General features: G+C 41.9%; 1 protein-coding gene across 1 annotated transcript in view; it reads right to left on the bottom strand.

Moving 5' to 3' along the window:
• Positions 1–735: 735 nt before the first annotated feature.
• Positions 736–21507, bottom strand: part of slc45a2 (solute carrier family 45 member 2) — a 29192-nt gene continuing 8420 nt past the window's right edge. Inside the window, exons 5-9 of the mRNA XM_030435015.1 lie at positions 15050–15414; positions 12425–12568; positions 9328–9451; positions 7430–7635; positions 736–1028 (exon numbers count right to left, since the gene is read on the bottom strand). Of these exons, the coding sequence (XP_030290875.1) occupies positions 807–1028; positions 7430–7635; positions 9328–9451; positions 12425–12568; positions 15050–15414 (1061 nt within the window). The 3' untranslated portion in view covers positions 736–806. The remainder of the gene's footprint in view (positions 1029–7429; positions 7636–9327; positions 9452–12424; positions 12569–15049; positions 15415–21507) is intronic.

Consider the following 21507-nt stretch of genomic DNA (forward strand, 5'->3'; position numbering starts at 1 on the left):
CTGTGTTGGGGATACGTGTCGTCGTACCTGGCAACCCGACCCAGAGACACAGGTGAGCATGCAGCAGCGACCCTTCCTGACTTGTGTCAGGCGCACAGATTCATACAGATTCATACAGATTTATCGCCTAGTGAATAAAAAGACTGTTTTATGGGTTCCTAGTTTACTTCCTGGTTATCTCGGCCTGTTGAATATGTGCAGTAGAGTTCCCGCTGCGCCCACAGACTTTACACTGTGACGATGTCAAGGACTTTTAAATCGCTTCTCTCTGCTTTTACAAATATAAAACCTCCATGGATCCAAAGTTAATAACAGAAAGAGGCAGTATCGACATTGAATGCGGTTCTTGGTGTCCAGTCAACAGTTTTACACACTTTCATAATGTGGCCACTGTGATGGAAATGTTTAACGTGACCTGTGACCTTGTTTTAGGTAGTTTTATGACCCTTTGTGTTGTTTTATGACCCATGTAAGGTATTGAATCATCACTGAAGGCTATCACTTCCTTCTCTGTGAATTATTCCTTCAAGTGCAGGAGGGCATAAATGAGTAACTATCAGAGTGAAAACACACCCACAGAGAGAGATAAATGCCATGTTTTTGTCCTAACACATTGAATCTTCACTTTGTAACAGACGTGCCTGCAAATAAGAGTATTTCCCAAAATGCCAAACTATTCCCGTCAGTCAGATGTTCACACACCTTCACCGAATATAATCATGAGAACCAAAGAGATTTAAGGATATAATAAAGAATCTTTATTTAATAAAACAATAGCTTAAAAAATACTTTTTATATAAGCAGTATCATTCCACATATCTGATGAAGAGGGCGATGAAGATGCAGCCGAACAGAGACGCGGTCGACGCCGAGAGGACCACCACGATCACGCTTCCCGCCATGTTGACCAGAGCGCCGAGCCCCGCGCCCACGATGATCTGAGCCAGCTGGACCATGCAGGTGAGCGCGGCGCAGTCCACGCCGGTGCCCCGCGGGGTTTCAGTGCTTCCTCGCAGCTTCAGTTGTTCCTGAAGGCGCAGAAGAGGAGGAGGTAGAGGAGAAGAGAAAAAAAAAGAGAGCAACGTGTCATCAGGGTTTGTATAACTAGAAAGGTGCACGGCAGGAAACAATCAATAGATGTGTGAGGCCATGCAGCTCTGGACAACAGTTGGAATGTTTCTTCATTGTTTGTTTTTTTTATTTTCTAAGAAGACTGAAGCAATCTGATGTTTCATCACCAGCTCACGGAATTCAGCTTAATGCGGTATTGATCGAGCACGCAAGGACACATGAAAACTTCAATGTTCGATTGATTTTTGAGCCACCACCAAAGGAGGAATATTGTATTTTATTATTCATAGTCAGAAGGAGTAAGGATGTAAAAATAAATGTAAAAAACTTGTTTACAGCAGTATCACCACCAGCTGTGATGTTCTGGATGGGAATATTTGGGTTGACAATTACAATCAAACCGTGATCCTTCAGTGGTTTCTGCAGTTTCATGACTTTTAAAGCTTTTATTTCCTTCCAGATCTGTGCACTTCTACCATTTTAAAACACTAAATTTTGTGGATATCAGCGATTCTTAAAGTGGAATTAACTTTCCAAGTTGTATTATTTTTGGCACCACTGGATCGTCTCCTTTCTCCTCAGTGAAACAACACACCGATACACATTGAGTCTCTAATGGAGTGATGAGAGCGGACAGAGATGGTGCCCGCCTCGCTGGATCGCTGGTCGCACAGTGAGAGAACCAGTCGAAACCGAGATGGAGTCATTATTCTGTACACTGTAAAAAAAATTCTGTAGAATTTACGGTAAAATACTGGCAGCTGTGGTTGCCAGAACTTTACCGTAGAAAATACGGTCACAATGTAACTGTAAATTTCACATTAGAGAACTGTTATTTGTTTACGGTAATTTGCTGTAAAAATAACAGTTATCATATAAACCTGTTTACGGTAAATTCTTTTAAAAATAACATATATACTGTAAACCTAATTACAGTCCATCAGTGAAAAAACACGGTAAAACTGTAAGATATATTACGGTATTTTATTGCAAAGTTCAACTACGGTAAAATACTGGCAGCTGTGGTTGCCAGAATTTCACCGTAAAAAATATGGTACAACACACATGGAATTACAGTTTGTTGGCGTAGATTTTACAGTCAGCAAATGCAAATGGTAAATTATAAAGGAAATAACCAATTAAGCCCATTGTAAACCAAAGTACAGACTATAATTGATAAACTTTAAGAACATCTCTTTGCATATACACATTCTCTTTGAAAAACAGAACTTGTCTAGTATACTCACAAGGCAGTGTTGACATCTTCAAAAGACAGTGTGTGTCCATACATATGAAGGATAGTCCATGGTAGAAGAAATAAACGTCATGAAAAAAGGAGCCACTTGCCCTGTGTTGATCAACACTAATGAGTCACTGAGTCCAGACTTGGCTGAAGAGGGCTCTTAACATGGACATGGTATTCAAGAAACTGGAACTTAAAGCATTCAGCAGTCACCAGTTCTGCTTGAAGACTCATGTGTTGTCCATCTGGTGTCCACTGTAGACTGGCATGATCCTCTCTGCAGCCAGAAAAAAGAAACAAAGCAAAGGTTAGATTGATGCAGTGCCTGAGCATGATGCCTACAGAGATAAATTCAGCCTTCTGCTGTTAAACTGAGCTCCAACGAGCTATACATAGAATGAAACCAGTACTCTGGAATATAGTTTTGCAGGTCATCAGGAGTATTTCATTTATTTTATTGTATTAGTGTGAAAAGTAGAAACAGTCACTTTTCAGGACTAAGTGATCATCACTATTTGTTTCACCCTTGTCGAATTGCAGCCTAAATCCTGAATCCTGTCCATAATACAGATTTTTTTTTTTCTACTGTATGTTTGTATGAAGCTGTTGGCACCGTTCACTTGAGGGAGATCAATTGAGTGTAGTTTGAGTGCTTGCATCTACTCATTTGCTACACTGACATAAACCATAGCTTACCTCTAATTAGCTTTGACAAGAATGGTGTTTGAGTCATTGGGTCCAGACTTGACTGAAGACAGGTGGGACAGAGTCTTATACAGTCATGTTACAATGTTAAGGAAACTGGAACTTTAGGCAGGTGTTGTCATCATTCCTGCTTGAAAATTCACCAGCAGTCTTCAATCAGGTGTTTACTATGGACTGGCATGAATCTCTCTGCAACCAGACAAAGAAAGACAACAAAGAAAACATTGTTAATGATAATAATGATAATTATTATTATATAGCACTTACACTGTTGCAAAGTGCTTCCCGCAACAACAACAACAAAAAACAAAACATTAATTAAAGAAGTTGGAACAGAAAAAAAATTAAATGGTGAATGAAGAGTAGGTTTAAAAAATCTCATAAAAAGGCCATCCTATAAATATGATTTCAGGAGGCGCTTAAAACAGTTAACAGATTTAGCAGATCTAATAGATTGAGAGAGACTGAGGGAGAAACTGTGGAGACAACAGCTGAAAACACACAATCCTTTGGATTTGATATCGAATCAGTGATTTTGATTTTTTTAAGGATAGTTCCAAGGATTTACCCTTAAGGAACTCCAGATAACAGGGTAGTAGACATATATGGGAGACATAATTATTGATGTGGCCATGTAAGTATTTGACAGGTATGAAGAAACAAAAACATTTAATGGCAGCACCAGTTCAGAAGCTAATCTATTTAAATGTACTCACTGAAGATGAGTGCTGATAAAGATGACGACGAATCAGAGTACTGGCCATACCGCATTCCTGCAAAGTTGATTGCCTTACATTATCCAGCTGCACCGTGCTGTGGAGAAGGTGAAATTATTTGTTAAAAAATTGTATGGCTAAGGTGTTAAAGGGATCATTCTCACTGGTTATGTTATCTTTGAATTCGCCTAGATCAAGTGTCAATAAATGTTTCCTTCGTAATACATCCAAGTCTCCTTGTATCATCTTTCATTAAGAGTAAACCAGTTTCTCCATTATCAAAGTCTTAACCGACTTGCTACAGAAGTTACAGCTAAACATTTTTCTAGCATTAGCAACGTTAGCTGTAGCTAACGTTAGCGACTTCTCAGAGCCCTTAAGTGACTCTTTTATTCTGCAAAAAGCAGATAGTGACATGTCCAGCAACTTTTAAGATATAGCTACCTGAACTCCTCTGCTTGAAAGTCAACGAATAAGAGCTAACGTGGCTCTGCGGCTAGCTAACGTTAATCAGACAGTCTCAATGAGCTGTGAATGTGCTTACCTGAAGAAGAGACTCTGCTCCTGTGGGCGCGAAGAAATGGCGGTGACCTGAAATTTCAAGCTTCCGTCAACTCGCGGTCCTCTCTCTCTCTCTTCTCTGTCTGTCTTGTCTTGTCTTGTCTTTCTGTCTGTATCTATCTATCTATCTATCTATCTATCTATCTATCTATCTATCTATCTATCTATCTATCTAGCTGTGTGTCTGTGTGTCTGTCTCTGTCACAACAACAAACACTGCTCCTGTGGGCGCGAAGCAATGGCGGTGAACTGAAATTCAAAATTTCTAGCTTCCGTTAACTCAGCGGTCCTCTCTCTCTCTCTCTCGTTCTCTCTCTCGTTCTCTCTGTCTCTCTCCTCAATTCAATAAAGCTTTATTGACACGAACAACTACAAACACAACAACGTTTTCATTGTCATGTTTTACATATAATAAAAAAAGGACATGTACAAGAATAAAATAAAAATAGAAATTGTGTTTTCACTATACAAAAGAAAGATATAAAATAAAATATACTATTATTTTATGGAAGCCCATTTCTGCCACTTGACAAAAATTATGAGATACTTTGACTTAGTATCTCATAATTATGACTTAGCTATCTCATAATTTTGACTTAGTATCTCATAATTTATTTTCATCAAGTGGCGGAAATGGACTTCCATATTATTCAAAAAGGATGTGTTAACAATGTTGCAATAAAACTCTATATGATAAACTCTAACGATTGTTGTAGGCCTATGTTTTCCTGTGGGACAATAAAGTTAATCTTATCTTAATTCACTGTGTTTTGACAATAATACAACATTTATAGTTTTCTATTGCATTAAGTGCTTTGTGTCGGCCCGAACAATGCCCCTTAACTGTGATATAACAAGCACATACCACGGCCTGTCATGATGTATTGCTTAAATATACCATACTTTTTAACATTCTACTTTCTATACAAATGATGGTATGATTTAATGGTTGTGTACCGTAAATTTAAACGTAAACATCATCAAAATCTGTAATTCAGACAGAATGATACCGTCAATTTTAGGGTAATTACACGCTTGTGACATTACGGTATTTTACCGTGAATTTAGCAAACTTTTTATAACATTCACAGTAAATTCCATATTTTCTACTTAGTAAGGCCGTAAAATTTAAGTTATTTACTGTTTCTTGATTTACGGTAATTCTTTGTGTAAATACATTTCTTTAATGTATTTACTACAGTGATATACAATTTTTTATTTTACGGTATTTTACTGTTGCTATTGACAGTTTTTTACCGTAATTTCTACAGACATTTTTTACAGTGTAGTCATCATTGTGTAGTCATTACGTCGTGCAAAAACAAGGTCCGGTCTCGCTTTAAATGCAACGGAGTCTCCACCGGGTGCCTCGACTCCTTCACCTGGTCAAGCAACAGGCCGAATCACAATGTTTGTTCATAATAACCTCTGGGTGGGGAAAAAAAACCTCTGCATCATTAGCTATCATACAATTCAGGTCCCTTTATTTTAAAGATGTGAATTCAAAGTTTATACATGTTACTGTGGACGACCTAATTTACCTGTTAAGAAAAACACACAAAACTAGCAGTCAGTTGGAGTCGCGCTGTTGTGTGGATATCAAAAAACACGTAGAGCACCACGGTACATAAAAAATGCACAGCAGAAATGTCAGAGAGGTCACCCCACCGTGTTTCACTATATATTCTCATAGCTAGGGCTGATAATGAGCAATCAGACAAGTTTGCAGAGTTTACATCTCTCCACGATGCAAATAAACTACGACCTCGCGGTGTCATGGTGATCCGTTCTGTATAGATAGATAGAATTACTTTAATGATCCCAGACAGGGAAATTATTTAAATATATGTTGTGTTTCTATAAGCTGTGTATAGGTGCTTCATCTCAGTCAGGTTGGGATTTAAAAAACACCTGTTGAGTTCGGTTGCTCCTCTCTCAGACTGGGCTGGTTGCAGACAGCAGGATGGAGGCCGCAGCTGCACTAATCTTCGTGTTCACCGCACAGCAGTGGTTTAGATCAATTAAGAAAACGCACCAAGTGGCATCGATGTTGGCACCGCTGTCGCAGAGACAACAAGATTGCTTCGGGGTTTTTTTTCTAAATATTTCAGCAGGTGGGATCCACGCGTCATCCGGTAATCCCTTCTTTCAAAGACGCTGCGTTCAAATACAGCCTCCAGCTTTATGGCGCCAATAACTGGAATCAACCAACGGTTCCAGCATATGACGGACCTGTTTATAGGCTGTCACATGAGAAACTGAAGCCTGAATGTGTAACTGATTGACAGACTGTTTCTATTATTCGATACATTTTAATTGCCTCCCTGTTTTATTTTGTGTTTTTAATTTAGGTAACACTGGTACTAACTCGATTGCCCCGATGTAATAAAGCAGATTTAATTAGAGACCGTTTTTAAAGGTCATTTGAGCCTTCAAAACAAGTCCTACTCAGCCCGTGCAGACGGTTGAGGGATGTCATTTATGGCTGTAAAGGGAGTTTTTCCGAGTTATCTCAGCTCTCATTTCAGACTTCAAACCTATGACAGAGCGCCTGTGAAACAAACTCTGTGAGTGTTTTGCCCTATTAAGGGTTGTGCTCCACTCGTCTGTCCTTCTGCTGGGCAATTTGAGTCGGTTCTTTGCTGTGTGCAAGTAGAGCCTCAACACAGCAGGATGTGCAGCAGCGTTTTATTCCGAGGGTTGATTGAACACTATGTTTTCTTTATTGTACGAAGGACACTTTCAGCACAAGGTCAGCTTGTATTATTCACAGTGTTCACAATGTTCACAATGTTTTAATTAATGTTTTTATTAATATTTCTGGTCATATCCATGGAATAAAGTATTTTGATGCTATAGACGTGTAGGATTTAATGTGGGGAAAGGGCCCTGGGAGGTTTTGTGTGGCAGGTCTGAGGCCTGCGGGTGGCCACTTAGTGCACCTGTTAATAAAAGGTTGATCGACGAAAATTCTAAAGAAACCGAGACTGCTGCTCACTTAAGTATTTCAATTCAGACCTTGAAAACTAAGAAAAGCACAAACACTCTCCTTTTAACATTTTTTTGGACTTCGAACACAAGTTTCTCTGATGACATCTGGACCCTGAAAAACATTGCTTCCGGGTTACGGTACCTCTTCCTCGCGCTGATACTCGGCTATCAGGTTGAACGGGATGGTGTAGAGCGTGCTGGACATGACGCCGAACACGCTGCAGAGGATGAGCGTGGCGATGATGTTGGGGAAGAGTCCGATCAGGCTGGTGCCCATGCCGAACATAAAGTAGCCCATGAAGTATAATCCCTTCAGGCCGATGTACGGGAGGAGGCACCGCTGCACATCTGAGAACACACACGTCAGACCATCAATTTCACTTGAGATTCAGCGCTTCAGACAACGGACTACATGACGGCTGCTTTGTTTCTTTAAGGAATTTCACACCTTAAAACCCTCCACGGTACGCTTTACACTTGCTACAGCAGATTTGACATTTGATTGGACAGATTGTCTATTGTCTCAGAGCAGTGATGTACAAAACATCTGCACAGTATCCAGACTATAAATCTATTTCATCTTTATTTAACCAGGCAGATCATTAAAACAAAGGTAAAAACAAATTAAAAAGGGAGGGACTCTTGACATTTCAAACACACAAACTTCTCTCATACAATCACTAACAAGCAGGGTGCACGTGCAAGGTGTTTTTTTTTTTTTTGCTCACTGTTCAAATGTCTCAGGGATGATTAGAATTCACCAGCCGCCCAATGGATTATTATTGTTTTTTGGCTGGTGAAGCAAATCTAGCAGCCACTTGCATATTTTACCAATAACTGGCCTGAAATAGATGATAGGCAGGAGAGCAGACGAGCATCGGGGCAGGAATCGAGCAGACGACAGAGTCAGCCAATAGATTTGTTGGGCCTTTATTTTGAAATTACCCTGGCACCACGTGTGTTCTTTTCCATCTAAGGCCACCTCTCTCCTAAACATTTTAACAGTGGTAGCACATTCAACTATCTTTCTGGTGCGTTAACGAACAGCTTGGACAAATCGTACTGATTCTACCTTTAAGCTTAATAGCCTTGGGATTATATAAATAAGACATGAGCTTCTGTTAGCTTTGAATACATGTCGGAGCCTGTACTTTATTGCTTTCACTTAAAGCAAAACTCTCGCCAAAATGCAACCTAGGCTTTTTTTGTGAATGTATGTGAGTCAAACCTTCGTGTAAAAGCATATTTAAAAAGCCTATGTTGCATTTTTGCGAGAGATTCGCTTTAAGTATCGTACTTAATGTGTATATTTTTTGCCACTTCTGGTCAACAGGATTGTTGCTGTTGCTACTTTGCCTCTATAAAGGTACTTTGTGCCTCAAATAACGTCGTGCTGGCAGGAGGTTGCAGCAGCAGGGGAGGAGAAATACACTCTCTCCCTCTCAAACTCGTTACAGATGGACAATAAGCCTCCGTGGGAGAGACGAGGAGCCGGAAACTGCCAGAATACTCCCACAATGCTGCATAATCATCAACTAATTGCTGCAACGCCTGATTTGGTTGAGGCCTAAAATAACATGCAACAGGTGAGGCAAAAAAATAAAACACAGGGTCAGCAGCAGGCAGGTTAAAGTATTGTTAATTGAATGTTTGTGTTAATTAGATAGTTGGTAGATATTCACAGATTACACTCCCGGGCTGGACTTTACTTTGCATGTAGCACGTTTTTCTTCTTCTCTCCCTATTCAGATCTATCTACAGCTACAGCAGATGTAAGCGAGCATGATTAAGCAGCCCATGCCTCTGAGGGGAAGGAGAAAAAAAAGTGTGTTTTCCTTGTGCAGAGCCATCTAATGAGTGGCTGCAGCACACTAAAGCCTGTCATCCCAGCGAAAACAGAGAGGGAAGCGGTAATTGCTCGCCGCCATCCCTGAATGTCGCTCACAGCAGTGCTAATGCTGTTGGTGCAGTGACGAATGTAGAGACGGACCGACACGTATACATTCTCCCTTTGTTCCCGTCACTCACACTGTTACTCACAGGAGTAGAGAGCAGAAGACACGGCGTTGATACACAGTCCCCAGCAGCCCACTTCCACCCCTCTCTCATATGTGATGTAGGCCGTGGAGTTATGGTCTGCATATGGATTTCCCTTGTAGACAATCTGAAGAAAGAAAAAAAAAAAACACAGAGAAAGGAGAAACAAATTGAGGGTGTTGAAATACATGCCCTCATAACCACCAATCATGAAAGTCTCCCTGATGTCTATAAAACGTTGGCGTCCCTCTTGAATTCACATTTTTATCGCCCTTCTTCATAAAAAAGAGGCAGATTCCAGCTCAGCGGGGAGCCATCGCCTATACATCACTCACCCCTGGTAATGAGACCTGCAATTTAAGATTACGCGTTGGCGCGTTGAATGAACCGTGGCTGTCAGCGCTGCATCATGGGGCGAAGTGCCTTCTTTGATCAGCAAGCTCACCGCTTCATCATAACACACAAAACAGCAGACCCCCCCCCCCCCCCCCCCACCTTTGCCCCCACGCAAAAACAGAGATTAATGAAGCTCGAGTGGGAAAACACATTGCAGCATGTTGTTGTTGTTGTTCTTGTGTTCTTCTCACTATGCCACCTTGCCACATTTGACATGGGGTCACGTTCAGGGCCGCGCCTGATACCATCAATGTCTAATCTTTTGATTTTAGCCTAATATTCCGATTCTGATCGGTTTAAAAGCTCAAAGAGAATGATGTTATGATGATTATTTTCCCACTGCATGCCCGCTGTCTTGATGTAAATGTGTAGCAGGAACGAATGAACGCTCAGAGATCTTAATAAAGATGAAGATAGATCCCCATCTTCAGGATAGAAAGGTGGTCAAACGTAAACGTAGAAAGAGATAAAGTGAAAGGAGTGGGAAGAGGAATGCACGACATAGCATCAGTTTTGCGCACGTCACACAGCTGCTTCGATTAAATTTGTTGTTGCATGCAAACACCGGACCAGACTGTGTAAACAGTTCAAAATCTTCAATTGAAATCAAGAAATACCGTCCATGGGAACTTCAATGTTCAACTAAAATGCATTCTCCCACAGAATCAGGCCGATCGCTATGGAATGAGTAATTCATTCCAAACAGGGCGATTCAAGCAATCAAATTCCTGTAACATCACAGAAAAACCCAAAAATATCTTGCAGCCCTGACATCCATTGCTTAGGAAACTGCCTCCGAGGCAGTTTCGAGGACTTTGCCAGGTGTTTATATGTCTGTCAGCCCAAGACTCCTGAGTGCTTATGTAACTATTTAGTGATGATTACTGAGTAGTCATGGGTCAGAACAACAACAACATGCCTGCAAGCGCTGCAGCTGGAACGACAGGATGCCATCTCAAGAGGGTTCCTACTTTCTTTGACAAACCGTTGGCGCAGACTGGTGTTTTTCAAACCAGGTCGCGTTGCCTCCTGTCCTGCAAGTTTCCCTGCTCCACCACACCTGATCCAAATGAAAGTGTAGTTATCAGGCCTCTGCAGAGCTGAGGACGAGCTGAATCTGAAGCAGGTGTGTGGGAGCAGATAAACATCCAGCAAAACGTACGGGACAGGGAGGCAACAGGACCTGGTTTTAAAAAACACCTCTGGTTTAGAAAATGAAAATTGTGAGAAATACGCCAACATGTCACAAGTTGTCAGATATTCAGCTTGCAAGACTCAAAACGCAGGTAAAAAAAACCCCAAAAAATGAAATCCTCACAACAGTCGCTGCTGTCTAATCAACAGCACTTAACATATTAAAGCAAGAAATTTGCATTTTGTGTAATTAGGCTGATATGTTGAGGCAAACCCAACCTCTCACTGGAGTTACCGCAGTGCAGAAACGAGCGATATCTATACAATGAATATGAAGCTGTAGCCAGAGGACGGTTAGCTTAACCTAGCTTAGCATAAAGACCGTATCTTGGTGTGTATCTCTTTTGTTTTTGACAAAGCCGGGCTGCCTGTTATACCTGCTATTCAGCCCGTCCACATCAGGAGAACGGCGATACATGATGCCTGTGATTGCAGCCGATTCAACCCAGATTGTTGCTTGTTGTTGAGCGGCGACCTCTAGTGGTCATAGTTATTGTTACGGCAGCAAAGGAGGAAGTCAGGTGAAGGGACTTTCATCCAGGAGACTGCTGCCATGAGTTATTCTAACTTACATGCGTTGTGAAGTCTTGTCTGGTACATACAGACATTTTTGGTACGTTTGTTACTTAATTTACATAAATAAGGTTATTTTAACCCCAAACCACAATGTTTTCTTAAACCTAACCAGTATGCCTGTGGCTGGTATGCTTCAGCCGTCACGTTGTCTTGGAAACAAGTCAGTGGCATTATATCCAGTCCTTTAGGTGTGAGGATGTGTTGCCTGTTTTCAGTCCGTATGCTAATCAAATCTAACTGGCTGCTTATTTGGTATCATTCCATCTACAGTTAGCTCGCTGTTTCCACTGGCTGGCTTGTAAGAAAAACAGCTGTCTGCCTCTTTATTATTATTTTTTTTTTTTATCAATTCTATCATTTAATTGATCAGTTGTTTTGTTTATAAAAATGGTTTGAGAAGCTTTTGTCGCACATTTTCCGTCTACATCTCACTCTCCCTGTCGCCTCTTGACTCCTTGAGGAGAAAATACAATACAAGAAAAAAAAAAAGAAAAAAGAGAAAGAAAAAAAAAGCCTATCACGGTGTGCCAGAGCTGAAGCTGACATTCTGAAATGCCTTGGTGTGTGTGACAGAAAATATTTAATTTACAGCGATATTGAATAGAGAGAAAGCCGCAAATCCTCACGTATATTTGGCACCGCGGCTTGAAAAACGGCTCAAACAAGTCGCTGATTATGAAAATGGAAATCTGTGTGAGAGCGGTCGGAACTGGTGAGTTCAGTGGCACTAATCACTGCAATTCAGTGTGATTATGTCACAGTGAGTGGACAATGAGCAGAGATTAGAAGCTCTGAAAGCGGTAATGTGAAACGCCGAGGTGAAATCATGTTCTTAAACACCCTTTTAATGCTATAGCAGTGACGGGTTTGTTTCTGAAATGCAGGGACTCAAGCACAAACACACACACACACACACACACACAATATTTCATACCTGCCCCATAAAATCAGTGAAGAAGAGCATGTTGCAGAGGAAAGCTGTCCATCCCAGCAGGTGACTGACACACAGGTAGCGGTAGTGGCTCGGCATACTGCTGATGGTTTTCATCAGTGACCTGAATGTCATCCTCTTCTGGGCCTGCAGATACACATCAGACATCAATCAGCGCCAACAGCCACAACAATTACAAATGAGAAAAAATGATTAAATAAAACAGCACTCGTAGCTCTCAGCAAGACAACAACTCGAAAGCTTCGACAATAAAAAAACAAAACAAACGTGCGCGCTGTAATTACGTCGAATGAAGGGATTCAACACAAAGATCACAGAAGAATCACACTAAGGTCTCAAGATTTAGAGACGTGAGTTGATGGAAGACGAAGGTGCAGACTTGTAAGATCTTTAAAACAATCAAACCAAAAGAAAAAAATACGGCCCAAGCTATTTGGAGCAAGATGAGTACCATCGAAGCGAGAGCATGAAATGTTTGGGATGATGAATCAAATGTCCTCGCATTAAAGTGAGATGATACAACATCTTTTCTTCCCCTTTCATCAAGAGATATCAAACACTGTCAGAAGTCAACTCATGCTGCCGCTGTTGGATGGACTGATTGATGTCGGAGTTTAGAGAATCAGAAAAAAGGAATTCATCAGTGCTCGTTAACCACCTCGATACGCAGGAAATGAGAAAACATGGACATGTTCTGTTGCGCGGGATACATCCACACTGTCATAAATCAGAGTGTTCCTCTGCAGAGCGTAGTGCCACAGTAATGGAGCAGCCGCCGCTCTACTTTGTGTTTAGTGCTAATTAGCAAATGGTAGCATGCCAGCATAGGGAACCAAGACGGAGGTCACCGAAAACCTGCTCATTAATCAACCCCCATGTGTTTGCAAGTTGTTGTTAGAATTTGGTTCAGTCACAGTGAAGGCAAAAACTAGGACTTGTGTGTTTATTTGTGAAATTAACCTACTAAATATAGTATACAGATCTGCTAGTGTTGCTGTATATATACACCATACTGCCAAAAGTATTCGCTCACCTGCCTTGACTCGCATATGAACTTAAGTGACATCCCCTTCTTAATCCATAGGGTTTAATGTGACGTCTGTCCGCCCTTTGCAGCTATCACAGCTTCAGCTCAACAAAAAAGGTTTAGGAGTGTGTTTATGGGAATTTTTGATTCTTCCAGAGGCGCATTTATGAGGTCACACACTGATGCTGGTCAGGAAGGCCTGGCTCTCAGTCTCCGCTCTAATTCATCCCAAAGGTGTTCTATCGGGTTGAGGTCAGGACTCTGTGCAGGCCAGTCAAGTTCATCCACACCAAACTCTCTCATCCATGTCATTATGGACCTTGCTTTGTGCACTGGTGCGCAGTCATGTTGGAACAGGAAGGGGCCATCCCCAAACTGCTCCCACAAAGTTGGGAGCATGGAATTGTCCAACATCTCTTGATATGCTGAAGCAGTCAGAGTTCCTTTAACTGGAACTAAGGGGCCAAGCCCAGCTCCTGGAAAACAACCCCACACCATAATCCCCCCTCCACCAAACTTTACACTTGGCACAATGCAGTCAGACAAGTACCGTTCTCCTGGCAGCCGCCAACCCCAAACTCGTCCATCAGATTGCCAGATGGAGAAGCGCGATTCGTCACTCCAGAGAACGCGTCTCCACTGCTCTAGAGTCCAGTGGCGGCGTGCTTTACACCACTGCATCCGGCGCTCTGCATTGCTCTTGCTGATGTAGGGCTTGGACGCAGCTGCTCGGCCATGGAAATGTGTGGGGAACTGAAGCTGTTATTTCCATCTGTGCTCCCTTCAAATCCACCAGGCTACGTTGACCAAAACAGTCATTTTACCTCACAGAACATGGGAGCTGCTGCCTTGATCAGTTAGTTTTCTGTAACTTTGGTGTTTTAGCAAATTAATATAACAGACCAAGCTCGAGCTCCGGGACAGGAAGCTGAATGCAGTGAGTAGAAATTGAAAGTTATAACACACCCGTGTGGCAAATTCGCCTATTGGAGCCTTCATCGCTGCCGGTGTGAACAGTATTTTTCACATATATAGTCTGCGGTGTATTAAGGCCTTTAACTCAGTGAGTTTCCCTGCTCTCCCTGCAGGTAGGTCACAGGTCGCTGTACGTATCCACTGCATCGATCGTGTGATATGTGACCTTATGACTGGTCCTGAGGCTGGACTGTAATCACTTCTGCTTTCTCCAGTGCCACCCTGAAGTTACCTGCTTGTCACATCGACCACAATATTGTTACGGCCACACCATGAGCGAGAAGGTTATCAGCACTGACCCTCTGAAGATAAACTATATATATATATTTTTCAATAAAGGCTGTTTTTCTGTTTATTTGTGGACATTTCACCTCCACTTAGCCAGGACGCTTTTAACCGAACAGACGGTAAGACTACATTTCAAGTCAATTTCCTTCTTTTTTACTGCCGCATTGGATTCTAACTTTAAGCATGAGCAGGGTGAGTGGGTCATAAATTGGATGGATAAACAAATAAGCTCTATATTCCCTCTTATCTTGCCACGAGTGCATACTTTCTGCATCAAAACAAATGCACCCTCGGAGTCTGTCAATGCCGATACACACCTCCTTGTTTGGCTGCTTGGCGCTGGAGGTCACAGAGTTCGCCTCCCCCAGTGCAGAGAAAGACCGAGGCCTGAGGTCTGTGACGGACGGGACTACAGGAGAGACGGGCTCTTTGGTGAGCGCTCCGTAACCGTTGCTGTGGGAGCCCAGAAGGCGGAGGGCACTGGGAGGTGACGGGTCAGGGGCAGGGGAGACCTTGTCCAGAGGTTGCTCTGGAATGCTGAACAGGTGCACGGTGAGGAAGATGCCCCAGGTCAACGCTGAGAAGAAGTAGATGACTTGGTACTCGGAGCCCAGGAGCTGCCCGAACACCGAGTGACCCCAGTCCATCGCACCCACCAGGTAGCCAAACGCTCCGCCCAGACCTGGAAGACACAGAGGCAAGGATTAAAACGCTTTTATCACCGTTGTTTTGAGTAGTAACTACCGCACATCCTCAAATTTATGAGAGACTTTTTCCTTTCAGCATTCTTTTTTTACAAAAATGGACATGCGGGAAACAACAGTGTGAGGTGTGTGTTTACACTTTTGGCTGAAAGAGAAGTCACGTTACCTGAATTTAAAGAATATGATCAGTATCCAAAGGTCGCTCCAAAAATATAGAGGGCATCGTATCACAAGAGTAGTGGGCCTCTGCTGCTCTTGTTGTCTTTTCTTTTTTTACCTATACTTGGTTTAGGTCAATTATGCAACTTTTTATTTAGAAAATTGACACTGTTTGAGATTTCTTTGTTATGACAACTTGACATGAACCAAGATCACATGACCTGTTTTGTAACAGAAGCTCCATGTCTAACTAGTTAACGTGAGCGACTGTAGCTACACTTAGGAGCAGTTAGTGGTGAGCTTAGTCTAACAACAGCCAAAAACTCCCAAAATCAGCTTCAAACTCATTTCCTGTCGTCAAACCGATCTTGTAACATTCAGTGACAACTTAACAATACGTTAAAAGTAATCTCAAGCAAATTGGTGTCATGCCATTCACCCCCTTCCAGGGAATTGTTCCCAAAAACAAACGTGCAAAGAAATTGCTCAGCTGAAATGACGGCTATTTTTCTACATTACAGCAACTGGCAGGTAAAGTAATAACCACTTCGGGTTTCACACTTCGCTTGGGTGTGCGTGTCTGGAACACGGTTGTTTCTGTTCTGCATCAAACACTCTTTTCAGCTCAGTTGTGTACTTTTCTGTCCCCAAAGTATCTGAACTTTTTATCGCGGCACAGTGCGACAGAGCAAAGCAGAAACATCACTGTGGCTCACTGTCGGCGGTCTCGAAAACTAACGAAGAGATGCTGGAAACAAGACAGGAAGAGATTCAACATCAGCAAGATACAAGCTGATGTAAATAAGGTTTCAATCACATGAAGGTGTCGCACAATATGTTTGCTCTCAGTGAGTCTTCACTGTAAGTTAGTAGCCTTGAGCTGTTGTCAGCTCTGCTGTGATGCACAGTGTGTCACTTACTCATTAAAAGACTTATGGGGGACCATGAGAGCTCCTGAATCGCAGCTGATGAGCTGTTAAAAAATGCTTTTTGTTGTTTACTACTGAACCGAAGCCAATCATTGCAGCAGTACGAGCTGTGATTTGTTCACTTACTGAACATATGTAAGTCTACTGAAGTGCACCTAAAGTGTTGATGTGGATCCCATTTGTTTTCTTGCAAGACCCGTTCCACTCTGTCTCTAATTGGCTGCCTTCTCTTCTCTTAACTGAAACTGTTAACTGACGGTGTAGCTCGGTTTTTGAGCTTCAGTTTCCCCGGTCAACACACCAACCTCTCCGGCCTCCTCCTGCTCCTCCAGGGATCACTCGTGATGTGGAGCTGCTCTTCGCTCTCACAGTGTCTCTGGGCGAGGCTGCTTGTCCGCACTGTCTTACTCGTCCAGAGACACAGGAACCACGACAGCCGAAGAGGTTGCCGCGTTAACCAGGGAAACTACAGCTCACAATCCACCGTATCAGCTCTGTCGTTGGCTGCTTGATTTACAAACCAACTCCAAGAAAGAGACTGACACACCTCATAAACACCAGATAACCAATGAACATACACTTAGTTTTGGAAAAAGCACACTAGGTAGATAATTCTTGTCTCATTTATAGTCTGATTAAAGAGTCAAGTCATTGTGACCCTCCCTTCTTTTATTCCTCCTGTGTCAACTTTTGATGGGTGTATTTAGCACAGAGTGCCTCGACCACAAAGCTGTTTTGAGGTTTTCATCATACAAAAACTTGACACAAGGGGGAGTTGGGCCTGTCTTACAAGAAAACCACTAGCATCTATGATGCAACTACATACTGACTAAGAATCTTTGAGCTGAACTGAACAAAATGACTTCTTTACTTGCAAACATCTGCAAAGTAACAGCTGTGGCCTGTTTTTTAGTATTTGGTCATACACCAAAACATTTGGATGAATTTAGACTTTAATTGATTATGGAAAAGATCATCAATACATCTGTGAAACATTTAAGGAATAGATGTTGGGACATTTCACTCCAAGCCACAGATGCCAACCCTCAGCCTGGCAATAAAGGAAAAGTCCTGACATCAACAAAGTCCTTGAGATTCATCCCCTGGCCACCATGAATGCCCGTGCAAATCTTCAAGCCAATCCATCAAGTAGTTGTTCCGATATTTAAGTCGGCACCAAAGAGGTGGAGCGATCGATCAGCCATCGACAGAACAACAACAGTAGCAGGTACCATGGCTAGTACTGACTTGAAAATGCAATCTGTAACTGATTACAGACCTGTTGTCTATGCTGAAGAAGATAATTGAGCTGTGCGGGGCTACAAACTGTTTAATAACAGCATTCAACAGCTGACAATCAACCCCCCCCCATGGATGAGTACAGAGAGGCTCACGCAAAAGGTACAATCACAGAGAAAACACAAAACAGTTCGTGCTCCCTCCTCCTCCTCCTCCTCCTCCTCCTCCTCCTCCTCAGACCTCACATACCAGCGGTGGCAGCAGGCGCGTCTAAAGAGTCATGTGCCCAGCGTCTGTGTCTCTCAGCTCAGACCCATGACTGCAGCACATGACTAGCTCAGGGCTGGATTACTGCCTGACTAGCATGCTCACACCACCCGGTGCCTGCTGACAGCTGAGCGATACACACTGACGCTCGCACCCAAAACATCATCCTGCCCCCAAGTAGAGCACTGAAAAACAGTCTGATTGTTTGATTCTGTGGATTTTATTTTGAGACATTTCATTATTAAGCATATTTGTAAGGTTATGGCGGCTTACAGAGGGAGTTTGAAGTAAATAGATAAGAGTATCTACCTGGTTTATACTGACAAATATACAGCAAGGTCCAAGTATATTTTGCTGATATAAGTGGATCGAGATATACTTATAAAAAGTGTAATGAAGTATTCTTGACCTATACAGAAAGTTATTTACCCTAATGACTGTATTCATACAGTGTGTTTGTTTGTTTTGGTTTTAAATTGGGATGTTCTGGATTCGAGTTGTCATTGTCACGTTCTTGTATTTTTGTCAAAACAAATGTGCTCGTCGTCCTGAGCACGTCATGTGAGTTTTGTACAGTCCACTGAGGCTGTGAGTACGAGTCTACACGTCTACTTGTATTTCACATACAAGGAAGGCATATATTTCAAAAAAAACTTTATATAAACTGTTATTTGACCACTCTTACATCTAAAGAGAACTTAATGTACACTTCCACAAACTCATATATCAGTTTACTTTTATGTATTTAAAAAAGGGCCAATTTAGTCCCAAGAAGAATTAAAGTAGTACACTTGCAAGCATACTCCTGGTACATGGATATGAGTGTGCATACTACAGGAAGCAGACTTCATAAATATACTTGAACTGTGCTTATGTTTATTAGACAAAAGGAATTTATTTAACTCATATAGTGACCTAAATTTCACGTACAAAACATGATACTGCTCGACTTTTAACTCTTTTTAACTCTCTCTCATTTTTATTGAAATAATTTGAAATATTTTGAATCTTTTTTGATCTGATATTGACCAAATATCTGATACTTTTACTTAAGTTTTACACAACTTTTTGGTACTTTTGGTAAGTCCTGAGAACATGATTTTTTTGTCTAGTTGTACATGACAAAACTTTCATGACCTGCGAGGGTCATAATAAACCACTTTGAAATGGATGATTTTGCGCAGTTAGTATCGCATTTAACACTTTAAGTGCATTTTGCAGGTAATACTTAGATACTTTAAGTAGAAATTCAAATGCATGGCTTTTACTTGTAACAGTACTTTTACACTGTGGTTTTGTTATTTAAGTAAATCTACTGAATACTTTCCCCACTCTTCCTCAGAAAGAAGAAATGGCGTCTTCTAAACCACAATACAACCAATTTAACCACCTTGAAATCACCCACTTTGTGCTTTGAGCACAATGTTGCAGCGATCTACCAAATCACAGTGTGACACATTTTGCTCAAATGGAAAAAAACACCCTGACTCATTCTCTGTCCATAAGTTGCCATCCAGCCAAAGAACAGGATGTGAACATGATGTTACAAAAGTAGCTTGGGTCGTGTTCACCTCAGCTGCATTTGCGCGCAGTTTGGGTGGAAATCTAGAAACTCCGATGGACATCAGTTGACATCCATTACGCTGCCCTTGACAACCATTGTGTTTCTTTTCATAGCACAAACTTGAACCGTGGAGACAATCTGCTGTAGCCAAACACAGACGTCTTGCATCTGTTGCTCAGGATAACAACTTAGAGCAAATTCACCCTCTCAATTCAAAGTTTTGCGGACACACGGTCGCAAAAACTCCTCTAGGATGTCACGCTCTGTCCTAAACAAGCGGCTCTTGTTCAGACACTCACAAAGAGGCCGAACATGAATCGGTGAGGTGAACTCAGTCTGTAATTCCCTGAGAGACTTACTATGAGGAAACATTTGGTTGCATTTCATTAACCTAAGCTTATAAAACCGAGCGCGAGGGATGTTTTTCACAGAGGGGACGTTTTTTTGGCACAAATTCAATGATGAGTTAGGGAAACAATTATCTAAAATTGTATGTTGGCTCATTCAGAGTTTGTCTCATTTTAGTAAGGTTATATTTGATCTAATAACTTTTATTGCCAAAACTGTGATGACAAAAGCAATAATGGGAGACCCTCAGTGGAAATAACCAAATATTATCACATCTTTTTGAGCCATGTTTCTTTATTTGCTTTTTAAAGTGACTCTATTCATCCATATTTACAGGTTTTTACGCATTGGTACAGATAAATGCAGTTGATATTCAAGGGGGAAACTATCTACTCCCCCCCCTCACGTCTCTAACCGGTATTATTGTTGGCAAATGGATCTCTGTCGGATTTTCTCCCAAAAACACGGGAAGAAAAAGTTATATTCTTCATCCATTTACTCAATAATGGAGACTCGAAATCAGATAGAATTGGTGCCAGACTGCCAGCCTTCATTTTCTCGAGACATTTTGTGCCCGTTGGCCGACAGAACTGCAGAGTGAAAGTTAGTTTATAGGGAACCAATCTAAATGCAGATGTCGGATCTGTACAGCTTTTATACGTGGTACATTTAAAGGATAGGTTCACCCAGAAATTCAAATGTAGTCATCATCTATTCCCCAATAATGCAGAGAAAGAGCTGGGTGACGCCGGCAAAAAACATCTCTGGAACTTCACGGTGAAGCAGCATTGCAGCAAGCCTTCGTACAGTGTAAGCCACGAGATCCCAAATTGATTTGAAAAGATGATATTCCCCCATCCCCCCCCGATGAGCAGTCAAGGTCGTGGACCCATCTCAGCTGAGTAGCTACGGATGATTTCAGCTTTTTAAAGCATGTAAATGTCATCTTTTCAATTCAATTTTGCCCCCCGGCGCTCCCGGTGAATTGGATTACACAGGGCGAGCTGTATGGCGCCATTTTGGGCGTCTCCCTCGACTTCAAGGGTTTCAGAGAATGCTGCAACTCTGTTTTGCTGTGAAGCTCCAGAAAACTTTTTGGACTGGACCTGCAAACCTTCAGCCAATTGAAACTTCCCAAGTTTGTTTGATTAAACGAATAATCAATTCATGAGTGAGCTTTAGTGGTGACGCTCCTGGTATTCATGCTAAGCTAAGCCAACTTAACCGTCTCTACACTGATGTGAGAGAGGTGTCAATCTTCTCGGCAACTCTTGGCAAGAGGGAAAATAAGTGTCGTGAAATATTCTGTACATACTTCCCCCACAGTCCTGCTCAACATGCAGACAGCACACAGACAACAGCACCGTATGGGCTGTTCCACCCACCAGTGCAAGTCACACACCATCAGAATGTGTTATGCGAGTTTGTCAGCTACAAAATATCTGCAAGGCCGCTGTTAACGCTTAAACTCTCCAAACAAATGACAAACGCTGGTTAATTTAAAGCGAAATCCTTCAGTATGTGCATTGAAAAGATGCAGAAATAAGCATTTAACAAACAGCAAC

Source organism: Sparus aurata, chromosome 12, assembly GCF_900880675.1.
Source record: "Sparus aurata chromosome 12, fSpaAur1.1, whole genome shotgun sequence".
Classification (NCBI taxonomy): Eukaryota; Metazoa; Chordata; class Actinopteri; order Spariformes; family Sparidae; genus Sparus; species Sparus aurata.